This window comes from Nymphalis io, chromosome 30, assembly GCF_905147045.1.
Source record: "Nymphalis io chromosome 30, ilAglIoxx1.1, whole genome shotgun sequence".
Lineage (NCBI taxonomy): Eukaryota > Metazoa > Arthropoda > Insecta > Lepidoptera > Nymphalidae > Nymphalis > Nymphalis io.
In genome coordinates, this window is record NC_065917.1 from 6,310,811 (window position 1) to 6,329,861 (window position 19,051).

Here is a 19,051-nt window from a genome sequence, read left to right on the forward strand (position 1 = left end):
TGGAAAAGTCGCAACCATCAGTTCTCGTCAGCTCCTCGATCACCCTATTCATCACGAGTTACCATTTGCGAAAATCTCAAATATTCTGTCCTTTTCTCGCGTATGTAGATCTAATAAATATAAGATTTAAAAACATCTAAGAAGTCTTTTTTTATATACTATAGGAAGGCGAACGAGCATATGGGCCACCTGATGGTAAGTGGTCACCAACGCCCATAGACATTGGCATTTACAGTAAGATGTTAATGTTATGTCCCTTGTGCCTGTAATATCTGATGAGTGGGGTGTACCTACCCAGACGAACTTGCACAAAGCTCTACCACCGGTAATATTGGGTTTATTAGTCTGTTATTAAAATGGCAATTGAAATTATAATTCGACCTCGTAAAGGTGAAAATATTTCACACGCATACCAATAACACGAGCAAATTGAATTGATCGTTGAGTGTTTTTGTGTCCAGGACGTTGACGCATCTAAATCAGCTAACGATAATCCACTACGTAATTGTAAACGCGCAATATGCTTATTGTTATATACAAATGTATATACAAACAATAAAAGAAGTGAGTGAAAGCTAAATCGGAGCAACCATTCGTAACAAATTTCTGACCAGCCAACATAGATCGCGCGTTTTGGACACAACGTAAATATTTGTCTGAATTAAATTCCTGGATTTTCGAAATTTGAAGATATGCTGATTTTCACGAAAATCTGACTTGTGATGTAGAGAATGAGAAGCCCTTTGTTCACAAATGGAAAGTTTTCCAAATGAATATTTAATTCATAGGAAATATATATTTATTTCGATTGTATATTAAGTTTTTTGTTGAAGTTTAAAGTTCGTCGTCTATTGAAATGGTAATATAAATCGAATGTTTCGTTGTCTGTGGACGGTTGGACTAAAGGCCAGGCGGTCTGGTCATTGAACGCTCGTATGTTATTCTTTACTTCATCGCAGTAGCTCGTCGAGCGTCACGGCGCGCGCGCGCGTCGCGACTTTTGATGTAACAAAGACATTGTCTCGTGAAATAACGCGCGAATCTGAAAACGGTCGAACGATTTGATTTTGGAAAGTGGAATTAGGTGTTTTATATGGTCATCTTTTTAAATAGTGTTTTTAGTTTATTTCAATAAAACTTCTTTCGATTAGTATTTTAAATTAGTGATATTATCAATTGATGTCAAATGTTAATGAATTCTCTTAATTAATTCAGTATTGAGGAAAGTTTTATTTAAACATGTGCATACATAAGTTGTGCGTAATTCAATAACTATTTGTTGTTTTTTGTTCTATATCATAATAAAAAAGATGAAATGATCGTCTATGGTATTATATAAAAAACATCCTTTGCTAAAGACTGCCTTATTCAAGGTTAAAATTTTGCCTACATAGGTTTACACGAGGACTAGAAAACTAATTGGCTCGGAGCCAGTGTGAACTAAAAATTTATCCTAGTGACTCAGTGACAATGTTCCCGAGGAAAATGTGCGCGGAAACGGAAAAGAACGTGCCGAGTTGTTCGTGACGGTGCGACAAAATGTCACCGGACAAACGCAAAAGGAGAATCAACGAGTATATACAAAACAATATACATTACATACGGACTTGACTCTAGCTCAGTGATAATAATATATATATATACCTTTTTGATTATGATCTCATTATTTTAGTGCTCAACCATATACAAAGACTGAATATAAATAAGTTCGAACATCCCTAACAATGATAGCCCTGAAAAAACTCTACGGGGACGAACTGCTCCGGTTGGCGTTAGTTCTAAGCCTTCTGAAAGCGAACCCGGATGACTACTTCGAGCTGGAGACCCAGCAGCTCGCCGGTCTCCACATATCCAACGGCTCTGATTGGTCCCTCGAGCAGGAAGCGAGGACGCTGATCAGACCGAGGTTCGTCCACCCGAAATCCCTCGACCACATACTGGTCAACTACGAAAGACAATTATTCGAGGAGTTAAATTCTCTAGGTCGTTATAATCACTTTGAAAACAATGACCGGATATGGTATAATCAGGGTTCGATTCATACATATTTAGTTAATAATGTTGCGACCGATACAGTTGTGCCTGGACTGTCCCAAGAGGCGGTCCACGATGAGAACGCCCAGGACAATGTGTCGTCTGATGATAACGTTGCGCAAGAAGTAAAGGTCGAGGAGGAAACCCAAGCGGAACAGCCCGACGCCGTCGTAACATTATCAGCGGACTTCCTCCAAAATCACACGGAGTCAGACATATTTGCGGAGATATCAAGTCGATCGTTCGACGTTAATGAATTTCTGATACCAAATGAGATGCAGATTAAGAAGGAACAAGATTCTGAAGAAGATCTCGTCGTGAGGATCAAGAAAGAAAGAGACGATGACGATTTGTATAGCGATAACGCTATCGACGATTATGTTCCGTATTTCTCAGCGAAAACAGGCAAATTGGAAGTTGGTGAACCGAATTCGGTCTTCCACCAGAACCTGGCTGATCTCCAAGACTATGAGGAACTCTTCGACGATGTCAAAGAGCTCAAGAACGATCTGGAATGCTTGGACGTTAAGCAACAACAGGAGAATTTGGAACAGTATCTTTTGGAGAACACGCCATTGGATACAGAGGCTTACGAATTGGCGCCAATGTTTGAAGAAGAATTGGTGTTGGACGTGAAGAGGGAAAGAGCTAGTACAAGTTTTACGTCAGCTAGTTCGAGTGGTGTGAGCGAGATGGACACGTCTTCTGTGTCCGATATGCCCGATGTTAAATTGGAGCCGGACGAAGGCCATCACAGCGGGGATGAGCTTACTCAAGAGGTGAGTCTTTCAATTATTGAAGACCAGATTATATTTTGTAGGTCACGGGTTTGAATTACGAGAAAATACTTTATGTTTTTTTATGTTTATACTTGTAAACAAATTTCAAAACAGTCTTACATCTGTGAGAGAAATGTTTCATTTTGAAGAAAGACTTAAGAAATATACATGCTTCTCCTTCTGACGGCTATGTTTCCAAATTTTGGGCTAAATTCTCTGTCTCATTGAAATATGTCATTTTGAAGAAAGACTTAAGAAATATACATGCTTCTCCTTCTGACGGCTATGTTTCCATATTTTGGGCTAAATTCTCTGTCGCATGTAAATATGTCATTAACCCCGGTGCAACGGGGTGTTATTAGTTCGAAGCTTTTGTTTCTCTGTCTGCGGTGTTGTCTCGTAAACTAATGGAAAGATTTCTTTGTTATTTTTGTTATTAACCAATAAATAGAAGTATTGATCATGAAGAAAATGTGTTGCATGTAAAAGCTCAGTCTCTAAAGTTTCAGCCTAGTGGGTTTTATATTAATATGTCATTTTGTATACACGTTATAAGGGGTACTTATAAGGACATGACAGCTCCGACCCCCCCCCCCTCCCTTATCTAATCGCGCCTAATATTCGCATATGAAAATTTAAATGACGTAACAAATATATAATTAAAAGACAAGCGTCCTTTGTATTAATTTATCGAAGATTGTTGACCTTATGTATTTTATTATCGACTTGATTTTAAGATGTATAAATCATATTTATTGATATAATAAATGTATTATATACTAAAGTATCATCATATAATATATAAAATTTGGGTGTGTGCATTGCCGATTGGTTATTCCATGAACTCGTTGGTAATATTATGATGAGGTAAGATTTGTTTGTCTGTCTGTTTGTTTCCGGTTTTAGATTGGATATAGTTTAAATTTTTTTTAGATATTTCTTATTTTTATAATATAGGTAGGTGGACGAGCATATGGGTCACCTGATGGTAAATAGTCACTAACGCTCATAGACATTGGCATTGTAAGAAATGTTAACTATCGCTTACATCGCCAATGCACCACCAACCTTGGTAACTAAGATGTTATGTCCCTCGTGCCTGTAATTACACTGTCTCACTCACCCTTCAAACCGGAACACAACAATACTAAGTACTGTTGTTTTGCGGTAGAATATCTGATGATCGGGTGGTACCTACCCAGACGAGCTTGCACAAAGCCCTACAACCAGTATAGCTTAATATGGTGACTTAGTCGGAGAGAAAATTGTCATTCCACGCGCTTTAGAAGCGACAGCTGCTAAAACTGTAATAGGTACACAAAAAATTTATATAAGACATTTAAGGTTTCCAAAATTTATATCGAAAAGTCAAAGACAGCATATAATTATCTAGTACAATTAACTCACAGTAACAATTAAAAAGGGTGAAAAATTATTAGTAGTAACATCTTGTTAATGTCCCACTGCTGGGCTAAGGCCTCCTCTCCCTTTTGAGGAGAAGGTTTGGAGCTTATTCCACCACGCTGCTCCAATGCGGGTTGGTAGAATACACGTGGCAGAATTTCAATGAAATCGAACACATGCAGGTTTCCTCACGATGTTTTCCTTCACCGTCAAGCACGAGATGAATTATAAACACAAACTAAGCACAAGAAAATTCAGTGGTGCTTGCCCGGTTTGAACCCACGATCATCGGTTAAAATTCACGCGTTCGAACCACTAGGCCATCTCGGCTTTTTTTAAAAAAATATTGAAAAATTGAATCCGCGATTATACTCGTTCAAGAATCCAACCACTGCGTCACAGCGGTATAGTTTTACAACAACTCTTAAATGATCAAAGCTCATTTCATACTCGCAGACGAAAGCAGGTCAAACGGACTGTGACGTATGTGTGACGTCACGATATATACGGATAAACATAGATATGTTGTAATAAATAACGGTCCCGGCGGTCTGGTAGCTATTACGGCTTTGTGCATATGGTACCGACTTCTATTCGGTCGGGTTTTTTTTTTTTTAACTTATATATGCATATAGTTGGTAACGGTATGATGTTATATTTGGGTAAATAAGATAGAAATTTATTATTATTATTTTTTTTTTTTATAGAATAGGAAGGCGGACGAGCATATGGGCCACCTGATGGGAAGTGGTCACCAAACGCCCTTAGACATTGGCATTGTAAGAAATGTCAACCATCGCTTATACAGCCAATGCGCCACCAACCTTGGGAACTAAGATTTTATGTCCCTTGTGCCTGTAATTACACTGGCTCACTCACCCTTCAAACCGGAACACAACAATAACAAGTACTGCTGTTTTGCGGTAGAATATCTGATGAGTGGGTGGTACGTACCCAGACGAGCTTGCACAAAGCTCTACCACCAGTAATAGGAATGTTTATTACATTTGTTTATTATAACGGTTGGTTTGGTAGCTATAACGGCTTTGTGTGCAAAAGATTATTTACAATGATTAAGTCCATAAATTGCGATCCACACCTTGCTAATTACGATCGCCCTTTATGTAAATAAATAAATGTATTCCTGTCTTATATAAATAGATAAAACTTTATTACGCTCAATTACAAAAAAAAGGCATTTTTCTGTGCATATGCGGCCTTATCACTCATAGCGATCTCTAAAGGTGGCTTTCCACGGTGCGTGAAATTACAGACGGACGCGGACCTGCCCGCACCTACGAACTATGTGACGAGTGTCGCCTGTGGAAACTCAGACAATTAATAGACACTTTGCTTCAGTAACTTCAAAGAAGCTTTTTGCTATTTTGAAATGATTTAATAGCTTCGAATCTCAAGGCCGACATAAACAGACACGCATTGTTGGAAGAGCGGTAGTGGGGTGTGTGGTGGTCCGTAGTCGTTGACCGTGCGTGTCTAATCTCCAGGATCACGCGCAGTGTGAAGGCACCTTCACAGGCAACCGTGGCGAAGTGAGACTTCGCTTACAGAGAAGGGTAGAGCAAATATATATATTTATATTGAAATTTGGCTGCTTTATACATTTTCACTGGTGGTAGGGCTTTGTGCAAGCTCGTCTGGGTAGGTACCACCCACTCATCAGATATTCTACCGCAGTACTTGATATTGTTGTGTTCCGGTTTGAAGGGTGAGTGAGCCAGTGTAATTACAGGCACATGGGACATAAAATCTTAGTTCCCAAGGTTGGTGGCGCAATGGATATGTAAGCGATGGTTGACATTTCTTACAATGCCAATGTCTATGGGCGTTGGTGACCACTTACTATCAGGTGGCCCATATGCACGTCCGCCTTCCTATTCTATAAAAAAAGGCAAATAAACAAATATATACATATTCCCTTTTCCAACCGAGTAAATATAAAACAAACCTTAGTTTTACATATTAAATGCTAATAGCTCTGCTATTCTAGTTATTACACTTAACTACTTATAACCACGTTAATTTAATATTCAAAGTTCCGTGAATACCACAGATTATACAAGATCTCCACCAATGATAGCGCGTCAGTTCAAGTTGTTTATTTGTCTTTACTCCTCTTGTGGTTGGAATAGTCTATGCGACATTCATGGTAGCATGCGAAAGCGATCCCGTGGCGCTCCTTGTTAAGACGGAAAGGGTACCGCTGGTTTTTTAGTGGGTATTCCGATGTGCCTTGGACACCGGCGAGCCCCACACACCCCCCCACTGTTTCCGTGGGGGAAACGCGTAACGCGTTTTTCCAGCGTTCAAAAAAAAAGGCTATGCGACTTTCACGGTAATAGCACGAGCGATCCCGTGACGCCCCCCAAAGAGACGGTGAGGGTATCGGCTGGTATTGGCACTGGAGTTCTAGGCGCCGGCGAGTCCCACATACCCCCCACTTCAAGGGGGGGAAACGCGTGAATGCATTTATCTACCAAATAAAAAAAAAGCTATGTAACGTATACAAGTATTTGCCTTATATTGAAAAATGTAAACAGTTTTAAAATTTGACGAAAATAACCCGTTCAGTTTTTCTTGATAGATTTTGGCTTCTCAATCATTTTCATTTCTCAACCAGTCATTGCCACAACTGTGCAATATAGTGCACAAGTGTGCGCTAACAGTACTGTACTCTATATTCCCATTCTCCTAATCCGATGGGACGGCAATCCGACGCGACCGGAAAGAGTTCAGGCGCAAGACCAGCTTTACGTGCTTCCCGAGGCAAATGGCTGTAATCACTGTCAACTACCAGACTCCAGGCTGCTTCTGATTGGAACCCAGTCCCTAAAAATTTCGGTCCCATATTTTTTTCACCCCTCCCATGCAACCTGGGAAGTGTACCCTAAACATACATCAAAACAAAAAGTAAACCGAATCAAGAAACTAAATACCCTTTTTTTGAAGTTCGTTAAAAAAATATACTTTTTGTTCAAATTCCCGAATAACTGACCTTGTCTGGGACCTCAAGGAGTTGAACGCCTTACACCCAGGCGGGCAACGCACTAGGGGATCGATATTATAAGGACCTTAGATTTTGCTGTCTGTACAGAACAAGTGAAAACTCAACGTCGCGATCGTGTAACGTTAGAATTATAATTTATACTGATATTATTAATGCGAATGTACTAAACCACTGCACCGATTTTGATGTAAATTGGTATAATAATAATAATATCCTGGGACATTTTTCACACACGGCCATCTGATCTCAAATTAAGCTTGTACAAAGCTCGTGCTATGAAAACCAGACAACTGATATACTACATATACTACTTTTTTTTTGGAAATAAATATTTATATAGATAATTACACCCAGATTCAAGACAAACAGACATGTTCATGCACACAAATGTCTGTCCTGGGTGGGAATCGAACCTACAACCTTCGACGTGAAAGGCAAGTATCTACCAACCACGCCAACCGGCTTGTCAAATGAAGGTGAAACTCCAAAAAAGACACATTCTATTTCTTTTTCTATTTCCCAAGGTTGTTGGTGCATTGGGGATGTAAGGAATGGTCATTCATATATCATGTGGCCCATTGGCTAGTTTGTCCACCTATAATAAAAGACAGGCAGTCATAGGAATTCTGATGGAAGTGAAAACTTGAAACTATTAAATATATTCGTCCAATGTCCACATCTATTGACACTCCAAGTAATAATTCTAACCCTTTTTATTATAAAGCTTTTTATTCATCAGAACACACAGTATGTCGCAAACTCGGTACAAAATATTAAGACAGCTTAATATAAATAAACAATAGTTAAAATACACTTATATTATTTGTATATAATGTTAGTATTTACATAAATTCCAATCTTTATTATCCTCATCAATTTCCACAATACTTAAGTTATTTGTACATTCAACGATTTCATTATATCAACATTAGATTCATAATTGTTGACTCCATTCCTCTTTGGAGATCGTAATAAAAAAAAATAAAAAATAAAAAAATTAGTATATCGATTAGGCGAAACCACGAGTCTATTCCCTACAATAAGCGCAACGCGCCTAAAGAAGTTTTCAGTTCAAAAAAAAAAGTTAAATCACCGTAAATATCTACTGGGCAAACATATCTCACTTGAGGAAAATGGCGGGTTCGTATTAAGTATGATTATTTATATATTAACGCCCAAGTTGATAATAAAATTTGAAAGGTCAACAAACTTTGATTAGCAATAAAATTTTTATATTCATATGTCTTAACGTTTTTAATTTTCATCTGCGATGATTCTTTTGGTGGGAATGAGAAAATATCACTGAATATTATAAAACGAAGCTTCCTCGTTTGTCTTGTCGTATGTAAAACAACCGAACGGTTTTCATACGGTTGTTTGCAAAAAAATGTGTATGGAAAATTTCTAGATGTTCAGTTGATTAGTTAACATATAAAAGCGTAACAAACACACTGACAATACGTAGTTTATATCGTAATACATATATGTTACGGCCTCCTCGTATTAGCTTAGTCACACAAACTGCACAACACTTTATTTTTTACTATTGCACTTTACTCCGAGGACGTTAGGGTTTGAATTATAATTAAAGACAGTACAGGAAAGTAACGGCCTGTGAATGTCCCACTGCTTGGCTAAGTCCTCCTCTCCCTTTTTTGAGGTTTGGAGCTTATTCCACCACGCTGCTCCAATGCGGGTTGGTGGAATACACATGTGGCAGAATTTCGATGAAATTAGACACATGTAGGTTTCCTCACGATGTTTTCCTTCACCGTCAAGCACGAGATGAATTATAACCACAAATTAAGCACATGAAAATTCAGTGGTGCTTGCCCGGGTTTGAGCCCACGATCATCGGTTAAGATTCACGCGTTCTTACCACTGGGCCATCTCATGCTTTTAAAGACAATTAGTAATTTTGTATTACAATTATTTATTTGCCAGCACCTTTCTTGCTCGGTATCTAGCAAACGAATGGCTGGTTATCTGACTTTTATTACAAATTCAATTTCGTGTCAAAATAAAACTCATATTTAATAATATATATCAATACAAATATTTTAATCTAAACGGAATGAATCAATTGAGGTACTAAAATATTTGTAGGATATAGTTTTGTGATTTATTAAAATATTGTATATTTCAGACAGACGCGGTGGAGGACTTTGTTTTGTAATGTATGTTATATTATATATCGTCCTGCCATATTTTTACTTGGAGATATACCGACAGCAGCGTCACCTGCCAGATCCAATTGTGTTTTCAACCCATCCGGGAACCTTATGAAATATACACACAAAATTCCATCCACATCGGTTCAGCCGTTTAGGAGTTCGGTGATAAATATACGTTCAGAAGAGTTTTATGTATTAAGATAGATTTCAATCAATCAATCAATCAACAGCCAATCGTTGTCCACTGCTGAACATAGGCCTCTCCCAAGGTGCGCCAAAGCTCCAAAGATAGATTTACTATTATATAATTCTTGCTAATCTTCCCGACTTCGCACGGATAGATAAGAAGAAAAATATATTTCGGATAGGATTTGCGTAGAACCCGTTCTCAGTGTGCGTCTACGTCGGGGAAGGGGTAACTGTGACGAATTTCAAGTCAATCGGGCGGATAGTTTAGGAGATCTCGTGATGAGTGGTATTTCGCTTATATATGTAGAGAATACATCGTGACCGTAAATCCCGTTTTTAAAAAAGTAAATTAACAGCCTGTGAATGTCCCACTGCTGGGCTAAGGCCTCTTCTCCTTTTTTAAGAAGCTAATGCGGGTTGGTGGAATAGTTTAGACATGTCGCAATGAGTGGTATTTCGCTTATATACATATACATATATATATATATATATATATATATATATATATATATATATATATATATATATATATATATAAAATTCTCTACTTACGTTACTTTGTAAGCTGTTGTATTGAAAGCGCCACGTGTCGTCTATTTGTAAATATAAATGATAACGTTCATCTCCAATTTCGATCACAGCATCCACGCTCGGGGGTGTTTAGCCAAGTGCGTGGGAGATGTAATTGTGCCCAAGGGTGTGCACGCGGGTGCACTTTATAACCTATTATACATTTATCAGCAACAGTCGTGACACTACTAAGGCAATACGTTATTGTTTTTTTTTTTATTCTAGCTAGGCAGAATGGCAAATGAGCCTGCTGGTACCACCGCCCATAGACATTGGCATTATTGATGATGATGTCCTCCAGACCGATTTCGGCCACGACGACCAATCTCAAGAGAGATTACCCAATTGTGCAGGAGATATTATAGTGCACAAGTGTATGCGCAAACACAGGTCTCTAAGACTCATAATCCGATGGGACGGCAACCCGACACGACCGGAAAGAGTTCAGGCGCAGGACCAACGGCCTTACGTGCTTTCCGAGGCACGGGAGTGTACATACATTATAAAAAATATTAATCATTCCTTACATCGTCAATACGCCAGCAACTTTGGGAATAAGGAAAATGTTATGTCCCATGTGCCTGTTGTTTCTGCCTCAGACACTCTTCAACAGAATAATACTAAGTTTTGCTGTTTTGGTAGAATATTTGATGAGTGGGTGGTATCTACCCAGACGGGCTTGCACAAAGCCCTACCACCAAGTAAATATCTTCGGCTATAACTTTCATTTGTATTAGATTAGTTTTTTTACAGTTTTTTTCAAGTTTATTACAGTTTCGCTCAGATTCGCTCCTTCGCTCAAATGTGTTCAGTTAACGCATTATTTATAATTTCTCGAACGGAAATACGCTGTTTTAGTTATTAACTTTTCTTTTCCTTAGAAAATATAAATTTTATATTGAACTATGTGGAGCCCGCGACTTCGTCCGCACGAAATTCAATATTTATTATGATAAATACATTCAATGTACAGACGCACTGTTTCAAATAGTTTTTATTAATCATGCTTGCAATAAATTCTTTCCCATAGTAATGTTTTGGCAATGTTTTCGCTTGTAATAAAATAAATACTTTTAGCTTTGCAAGTTAATTAATTTAAATCTTATGTTGAAATACATTAATTAATAATAAGGCTTATTACAGTAATAAAAGATTATGTAGATGGCAAAAAAGCATGAAGTTGCCATTCGTTTATTTCCATGCAGAATAAATAAAAGTGATTCAATGGTATCTCAATTTTTTTTACGTTCTGAAACAGGTATTACGTTAAATAAAAATATATAAATACTTAACTGAAAACAAGTTAAACAGACATTACATTATAAGTTATATAAATAACACACCGTCCAAAATATTTTCCTGAGGCATTCTAACGAAGACGCTGAAAAACGAAGTGCTGAGTAAACGTTCTAGGGTCACCAGAAGTATGGACCAGTTCCTTTGAAAGATTATTTTTTTTAGTATCTGATGTCCACGGTCTAATGTTCCAAGGCCCATGTTTAATTTTTTTTAAATTGCTTAATTAATTATCTATGGTATGAGAGTATCTGCTGTGTTTCTTGTGGATCCTCGGTATAATTTACATTCGAAACCGATGGTAGATTTACATGAATATATGTAATGATTGATGAATTAGTATCATTGATATTATTTATATACTTACCATATAATTACTTGTGGTAGGGCTTTGTGCAAGCTCGTCTGGGTAGGTACCACCATTCATCAGATATTCTACCGCAAAACAGCAGTACTTGGTATTGTTCTGTTCCGGTTCGAAGGGTGAGTGAGTCAGTGTAACTACAGGCACAAGGGACAACATCTCAGTTCCCAAGGTTGGTGGCGCATTGATGATGTAAGCGATGGTTAATATTTCTTACAATGGGCGTTGGTGACCACTTACCATCAGGTGGCCCATATGGTCGTTCGCCTTCCTATTCTATAAAAAAGTTAATGTAATTATTGGCTTCGCATAAATAAATAAGTTTTTTTTTAAATTTTTCTCAATTCTTCGAAATACCACCCCGCCATATTGACGAATTCGATTATGACATTTGAAGGCGGCCATTTGCAATTTAATGTAATTAGATTTAAATACAATTTTAATTATTTGAATGAACGTAATTGTAGGTTAATTCGATTATTTTGATTCGTAATAACTCATTGCTACCTTGTTATACTCATATTTACTTATCGGTCATTGAAATCAACGACGTATATGCTAATGTTAAGTAATTTTAAACCTAATCACACGGAAAATAAGTCCGAATATTGTATGTAACAATAAATAACAAATTCACTATGATTTTCGACTTTATGACTATTTATTTAAAGGTGAAAACATTTCAGCTGTTTTATTTGTTTTTTTAGAATATTTAGTGTTAGAAACGTAAATTTTTAACCTTGGTTTGCCTTGACCGCTATCGACCTTGTATGTACCTCTGTTAATCATATGTTCTAAATTTCTAGAATGTTATTTATAAATTTCGCATAACGCCATCTGTTGAGTATAGGGTTAAATTTTTATATTACTCACCGCTCGTTGCCGTATTTTACTGCATGTATATAATGATAATAAATGTTCTATAATAAAATTTAGATTAAAGCGATATACGTTTTTAGGAAAAATAGACCTTAAAACTTTACTTTGAAATAATATAATATTATAGTGTACAATTTACTATGTACTATATACATGTAATCTTGATTTAAAAGTTACAATTTTTTGGGCGCCATCTGTTGAGGAATAGCATCACATTCATTACCCATCTCGTCGTTATAATATTCTGGCCATAGATGGCGCTTTGCAGAACGAAGCTCCATCTATTGCTTCGTATTATTATTGCAAAGTTTTGAAATAGATGGCACTACGTCATAAAGTTGTATTTTATTAGTCATGAATTATATAAATGAGACAGAACAAATAGTGTAATAGTATTTAAGTACTGATATGTATATATATAGGCCTCTGCATCTTTGACAGATGATTTAAGCGGCATCGCGAAGGCATATATTATGTAAATATGACACCATGTGAAATATATGCGTTTTAAATTTTAACTGCTTTAATAGATGGCGCTGTATATACAAAATTTTAAAAATAAAAACCTAAATAGATTTTCTTTTAATTAGAACAATACACAAAAATATAAATTTTCATTTTGGTGAATAATATGAATATAAATTTATTACGAATATATTATAAATGTTGTTCATAACAAAATAAGTGTAGTCACACGATATCGAGGTAAATTGATAACCACACATATTTATATAATGTTTACATAATACCCAATCGCGTATATTTTATACATAATGAACAACATGTAAATAAAAACTATAATACATAGAAAAAATTACAAAAACAAGTTAGTTGTAATTATAAATACGTCATGCTGTGAACCCGTCAAATTAAAAAAGGCGGTAAAGTCGTGGCGAATAAAATTACTCTTTATACATTTATTACAAAGTTCAATTTTCAATAACGTGTGGACACTGCTATCAATATTCATTTGATAAAAAATTAAAATCAAACTATCTTCGACTTTATATATATTACAATAGAGTTCAATTTATTATAATATAACAATATAATTTCATGTGTAGTTTTATTTCTTTGTTGCGCCAAGTAATAAATTCGATTTTTGAAATATATTTATTTTGTTGAAAATATTCTATTTAAATTAATCTTATAAGGATCGTATTATGATTTTTTTTAATAACTTATTAGAATAATGGTATTACACTATACAGCCTCGTTTTTAGTATATTTTGTTACACAAATATGGTGATATTCAAACTAGGCCTTTGCCTACAATTTGAAATTGAATGAAAAGAGTTTATTTATTTTTTAACGTTTTTTTTTTGTTCTCAGGACATGGACCTCATCGAGGTGCTTTGGAAGCAAGATGTGGACATGGGTTTCACCCTGGAAGACCCCGTTCAGCCGGTGAGTTGCATCATATTTTCGATAGCATCATAAAATCTTTCAAAGTAGAAAGAATTATGTGAGTAGTTTCCGCGGACAATTTCAAACTTTCCATTCTAAATTTTAAAGTTTAAATTCCATTAATATTAATACGAGTAGATAATACGTTTCGTAACTGCTAGTGCATGAGATTGTATGTAAATTTTTGCCAGTTGGTCTAGTCGTGTATCCATGGGTTCAAAAACCAGGTTGAAGTGATAAAAAGTCTTTGGGTTTTTCTGATAAGGAATCCTCAATGGCACCCAGAGTTTGGAAGTTCGTTTAAATGGGAGCCTCGTAAAGTGATAGTTCAGGGTCTGAACTTTCGTCGGTTGTGTCACGTCCCATCGGATTATGAAAGTTATGGAATCGATAGTGCTCTTGTGCTTTGCGCACATATCACGGCAAGTCTCTATATAGAATGGCCGCCGTGGTAGACATATGTCATGAAGTGATGCTTTATTCACAGTTGAGTATAGTGAAGTAAGATTGTACATGACCCACTGCTGGCTTTAGGTCAGCTCTCCTTTATACCACCACGCTGGTCAAACGCGCGTTGGATACAAATGTGGCGGTATTTCAATGAAATAAATCACACGCAGATTATCTCATGGTGAACACGAAATGAATTATAAACATTGATTGAATTTAATAATATATAGTTTGTTTGTTAAATATTAATCTTTATTATAATATATATATATATATCTCATTCTAAACAGGAGGGCCCTCAAGCCAAGAAGGTGAACTTGGACGACCAGATTGATAAAGAACTGAAGCTGGCTGAGGAGAAGATACAGATGAAGAAGAAGGAGGAATGCGAGAAGATTGAGAAGGTGAAGGCGTCTCTTCTGGAAACTGAGAAGGAAGTAAGTGCGTTTATGAGCCATAGGCAGCCCTGGATCTGTGCTTAGGTTTCCTAGTACAGCCGAGGGGCCCCATCGAGCCACGAATATTATTTTTTTACTCTATTCGCTTTGGAAGGGCGAGCACAAATATCAAGGTGTCTTGGATCTTCTAAATCCGGGCCTGGCTATAACATCTTAGTTCCCAAGGTTGGTGGCGCATTGGAGATAAAAGTTATGATTAGAATTTCTTCCAGCGACAATTGACCGTTTACCACCAGGAGGCATATATGTCCGTCTATGTATGATATTTATAAATGTATGATAAAAAATTAATTAAGCTTGCATTTATACATTTTAATTGTATTTCATTAGCCATTTCATTGATAGCGAAGAGTTTCTAGACGGTTCTCGGTAGAATATACCGAACCGAACCGGTTCGTACCGGTGTTGCTTAACATTGAACCTTGTAAAATGACGATTCTAAATTGCTCGTGTTTTATCTGTAGTGTTATTTAAGGGTAGCTTATCACGTTTGAGGGTAGTTTAGTAACAGACATAAAAAATATGTTTATTATATTAATAAGATCATTTTCTCCAGGAGGATCCGTGGGCCGGCTTGTCTTACACCGTTGACACCGAAACTGGTGAGTGGAATTATTACTGTACCGATATTGATAAGGTTTCTCTATCCGGAAACGCCTCTACATTTTTCTATTTCAACATAATATAATAATGTCCTCCAGACCGATTTCGGCCACGGCGGCCAATCTCAAGAGAGATTAGCCAACTACGCAGGAGATATTATAGTGCACGAGTGTGTGCGCAAACACAGGTGCACTGTCTGTTCCCTAACTCTCATAGTCCGATGGGACGGCAATCCGACACGACGAGAAAGAGTACAGGCGCAGGACCAACGGCTTTACGTGCTTTCCGAGGCACGGGAGTGTACACACTTCCAACTTCCAGACTCCGGGCTGCTACTGAGAATTTTTCTGACAGAAAAACCCAATAACTTTTTATTGGCCCGACCTGGGAATTGAAACCAAGACCTCCGGGTCTGCGGCCTTATATCAAGCCACTAGACCAACGAGGCAGTCAATATATATATCAATCATTGTCCATGGCTGAACATAGGAAAATTTTTGATATGAAAAATATGTTTTTTTTTAAAGTCGAGTCTCGCTCGCTTAGGTAGTCTATGGTGTTGTGATTATTTTTAAAGACACTAGTTATTCGTATATAGTGATACAAAAACCTTTTAACTTAAAGTTCATTAGTTACTTGAATATTACTAGCGCTTCGCTCACGTCACAGGATTATTTAGTAATTCAGATTACAAAATTCTTTAAAAATAAAGGATAAACATACAAAGTTTCATCGCCTATATCGCTACTTTAGGGGTTAAATTTTCATAAAATCCTTCGTTATAATCGATTGTGTAATAGGAATCCATATGTAAATCTTCATGATTCTAGTCCCAGTAGTTTGGGCTGCGCGTAATATGTCATTCAATCAGTCAGTGATTATTTTATATATATATATGTATATAATATATATGTACATACAAAAGCTTGGTACTTGACTGACGATCACTGTAGTGTATTCCATGTTTGTATATTTACCCTTAACTACAAAACTACGAATCGTAACGAAATATCAATAACCGCTATGTAAAGGTGTTATGGGCGAGTAAATAAGGGCGCAACCCCTATATAGAGGGGTGGTTATGATACATTCAATTCGGGGGTGCATTTTATAGCGATGGTTATTCGAAGTTGCTTTTTATATAGCTAATTCGACTTAATATTTATCTAGCATTGCTCTGATTGACGTAAGGGCTTTAGACGTTTATATTGAAGGACGAACATACAAAGAAAAACTTTGTGTTTTAAGATCAAGGAACCTTTCCAACCTTTGGTACTAAGAACTCGCCAAATTTTCGTCGCAATCGGTTGAATGGTTTAGAAGCGTATTGCAGACATACAGACATATATTTTTATATACACAACAAAAGGAGCTTTACATTTGTTTATCGTAAATAATTTTCTCAGCTAGTTATGTATAATTCAATTCAAACATTAACATAATTGGAGTTTATTCAACCACGCTGTTCCAATGCGGGTTGGTGGATATAACCGTGGAAGATTTTCATACGACATATAGATGTCCTCACGATGTAGTAAACGATTAAGCACACGAAAATTCAATTGCGCTTGCCCGGGTTTGAACGCGCAATCATTGGCTTAGAATTAACTGTTCTAACCGCTGGGCCGCCTCGTCTCCGTGAAATTAAATCAAGCCGAACTAAAAAGTCTTCAAATTTGAAACGTATGGATTTGAATAATATCACAAAGGATCGCATTTCTCCTAAACAACGGACAGTATACGCTGAATCATCTGACTAATGGTGACCCGTCACGGCGCACCCACCCCGGGTTGTGATATAATTTGAGAAAAAAAAAGTTTTTTTTTTTTTTTAATTTCCAATTTATTCGTTTAAATTTTCAAAATTAATACAATAATGTTTTCTTTATATTGTGGTATTAACGACATATTATGTATTCAAAATAGGTTATATTTAATTAATGATAATTTAATAACTATAATCGTAAAAAATACCGTTAGTTAAAAAAATAACATTTATATAAAATGTTTAATTGGTCTGTACTGATATTTTTTTTTTTATAGAATAGCTAGGTGGACGATTATATGGGCCACCTGATGGTAAGTGGTCACCAAACGCCCTTAGACATTGGTATTGTAAGAAATGTCAACCATTGCTTATAGCCAATGCGCCACCAACCTTGGGAACTAAGATTTTATGTCCCTTGTGCCTGTAATTACACTGGCTCACTCACCCTTCAAACCGGAACACAACAATATCAAGTATTGCTGTTTTGCGGTAGAATATCTGATGAGTGGGTGGTACCTACCCAGACGAGCTTGCACAAAGCCCCACCACCAGTAAACAAAGCCCCACCACCATATGGGATTCTTACTATATGTCCAAACTTATACAAATGCATAGGTAACTCTATTTTTTAACGCGGCGTACGTCAGTAAAGCTTATATACGACATCTTCAACAATCGCCGTTACATTTCAGCCAATTAACAAAAAACATTTAACAAATTGTACACCTAAACATTCCTCGTGAATCACTCCGTTCATTGGTGAAAACCGTATGGAAATCCTTGCAGTAGTTTTTGGGTTATTCGCATTTAGGTAGATAGACGCGGCAGTGGGCTTTGTTTTATAATTGGCTGAGATAATTGCAGAGCCGGTTGGCGTGGTTGGTAGATACTTGCCTTTCACGCCAGAGGACAGACATTTGTGTGCATGAATGCCTGTTTGTCCTGAGTCTGGGTGTAATTATCTATATAGGTATGTATTTACAAAAGAAAAGTAGTATATGTGGTATATCAACTGTCTGGTTTTCATAGTACAAGCAAGCTCTGCTTAATTTGGGATCAGATGGCCGTGTGTGAAAAATGTCCGAGGATATTATTATTATTATATTAACATTAGCATGTCGGTGACGCGAAGCCACGAGTCTGTCCCTTACGACAAACCAGCGCAACGCGCCTAAAAATGTTTTCACTTTAAAAAAAAAATAGGAAGTTTATAGTATGGGTAGAACAAATTGCAGTTAAAACCTTAAATAATTATCCGTGTGTATAATGTCCCAGGATATTATTATTATTATATATTGAGTTCGCGATATCCGTATATGCAAGTCTTCGTAAAATCGTAAGTTTACATAACGAAACGGAGGCATTTCAAGTCTCTTATCGTTTATCGGTCACAACCAGCGAATCACGGTTTTGCTAAAGTGGAACTCGATTTGTATGTATTTCCTTTAAAATCAGAAATTTTAATGTATATAATGCTTATTCGAATTATACATATAAAGTATTCAATGTACTAGAAAGTTGCAAATATAAAATAAAAAAATTAAATTTGTTTTCGTAAATCGCAAATAACGTAACGTAACGAACGTACGTAACGTAACAGCCTGTGAATGTCCCATTGCTGGGCCCTCTCTCTGTTTTGAGAAGGTATGGA

At 36.6% G+C, this 19,051-nt stretch overlaps 1 protein-coding gene across 5 annotated transcripts in view; it reads left to right on the plus strand.

Annotated features, from left to right (window-relative positions):
- LOC126779889 (segmentation protein cap'n'collar-like) overlaps positions 1 to 19,051 on the plus strand; it is a 129,111-nt gene that overhangs the window by 38,594 nt on the left and 71,466 nt on the right. For 3 of the 5 annotated variants that reach the window (XM_050504040.1, XM_050504039.1, XM_050504042.1), the window contains exons 2-5: positions 1,395 to 2,813; positions 14,047 to 14,121; positions 14,862 to 15,008; positions 15,586 to 15,631. In XM_050504040.1, coding sequence (XP_050359997.1) covers positions 1,725 to 2,813; positions 14,047 to 14,121; positions 14,862 to 15,008; positions 15,586 to 15,631 — 1,357 coding nt within the window. In that variant the 5' untranslated portion in view covers positions 1,395 to 1,724. Of the gene's footprint in view, positions 1 to 1,247; positions 2,814 to 14,046; positions 14,122 to 14,861; positions 15,009 to 15,585; positions 15,632 to 19,051 lie in introns of those variants that run through there. The other 2 variants (XM_050504041.1, XM_050504044.1) reach the window with 2 other exon arrangements.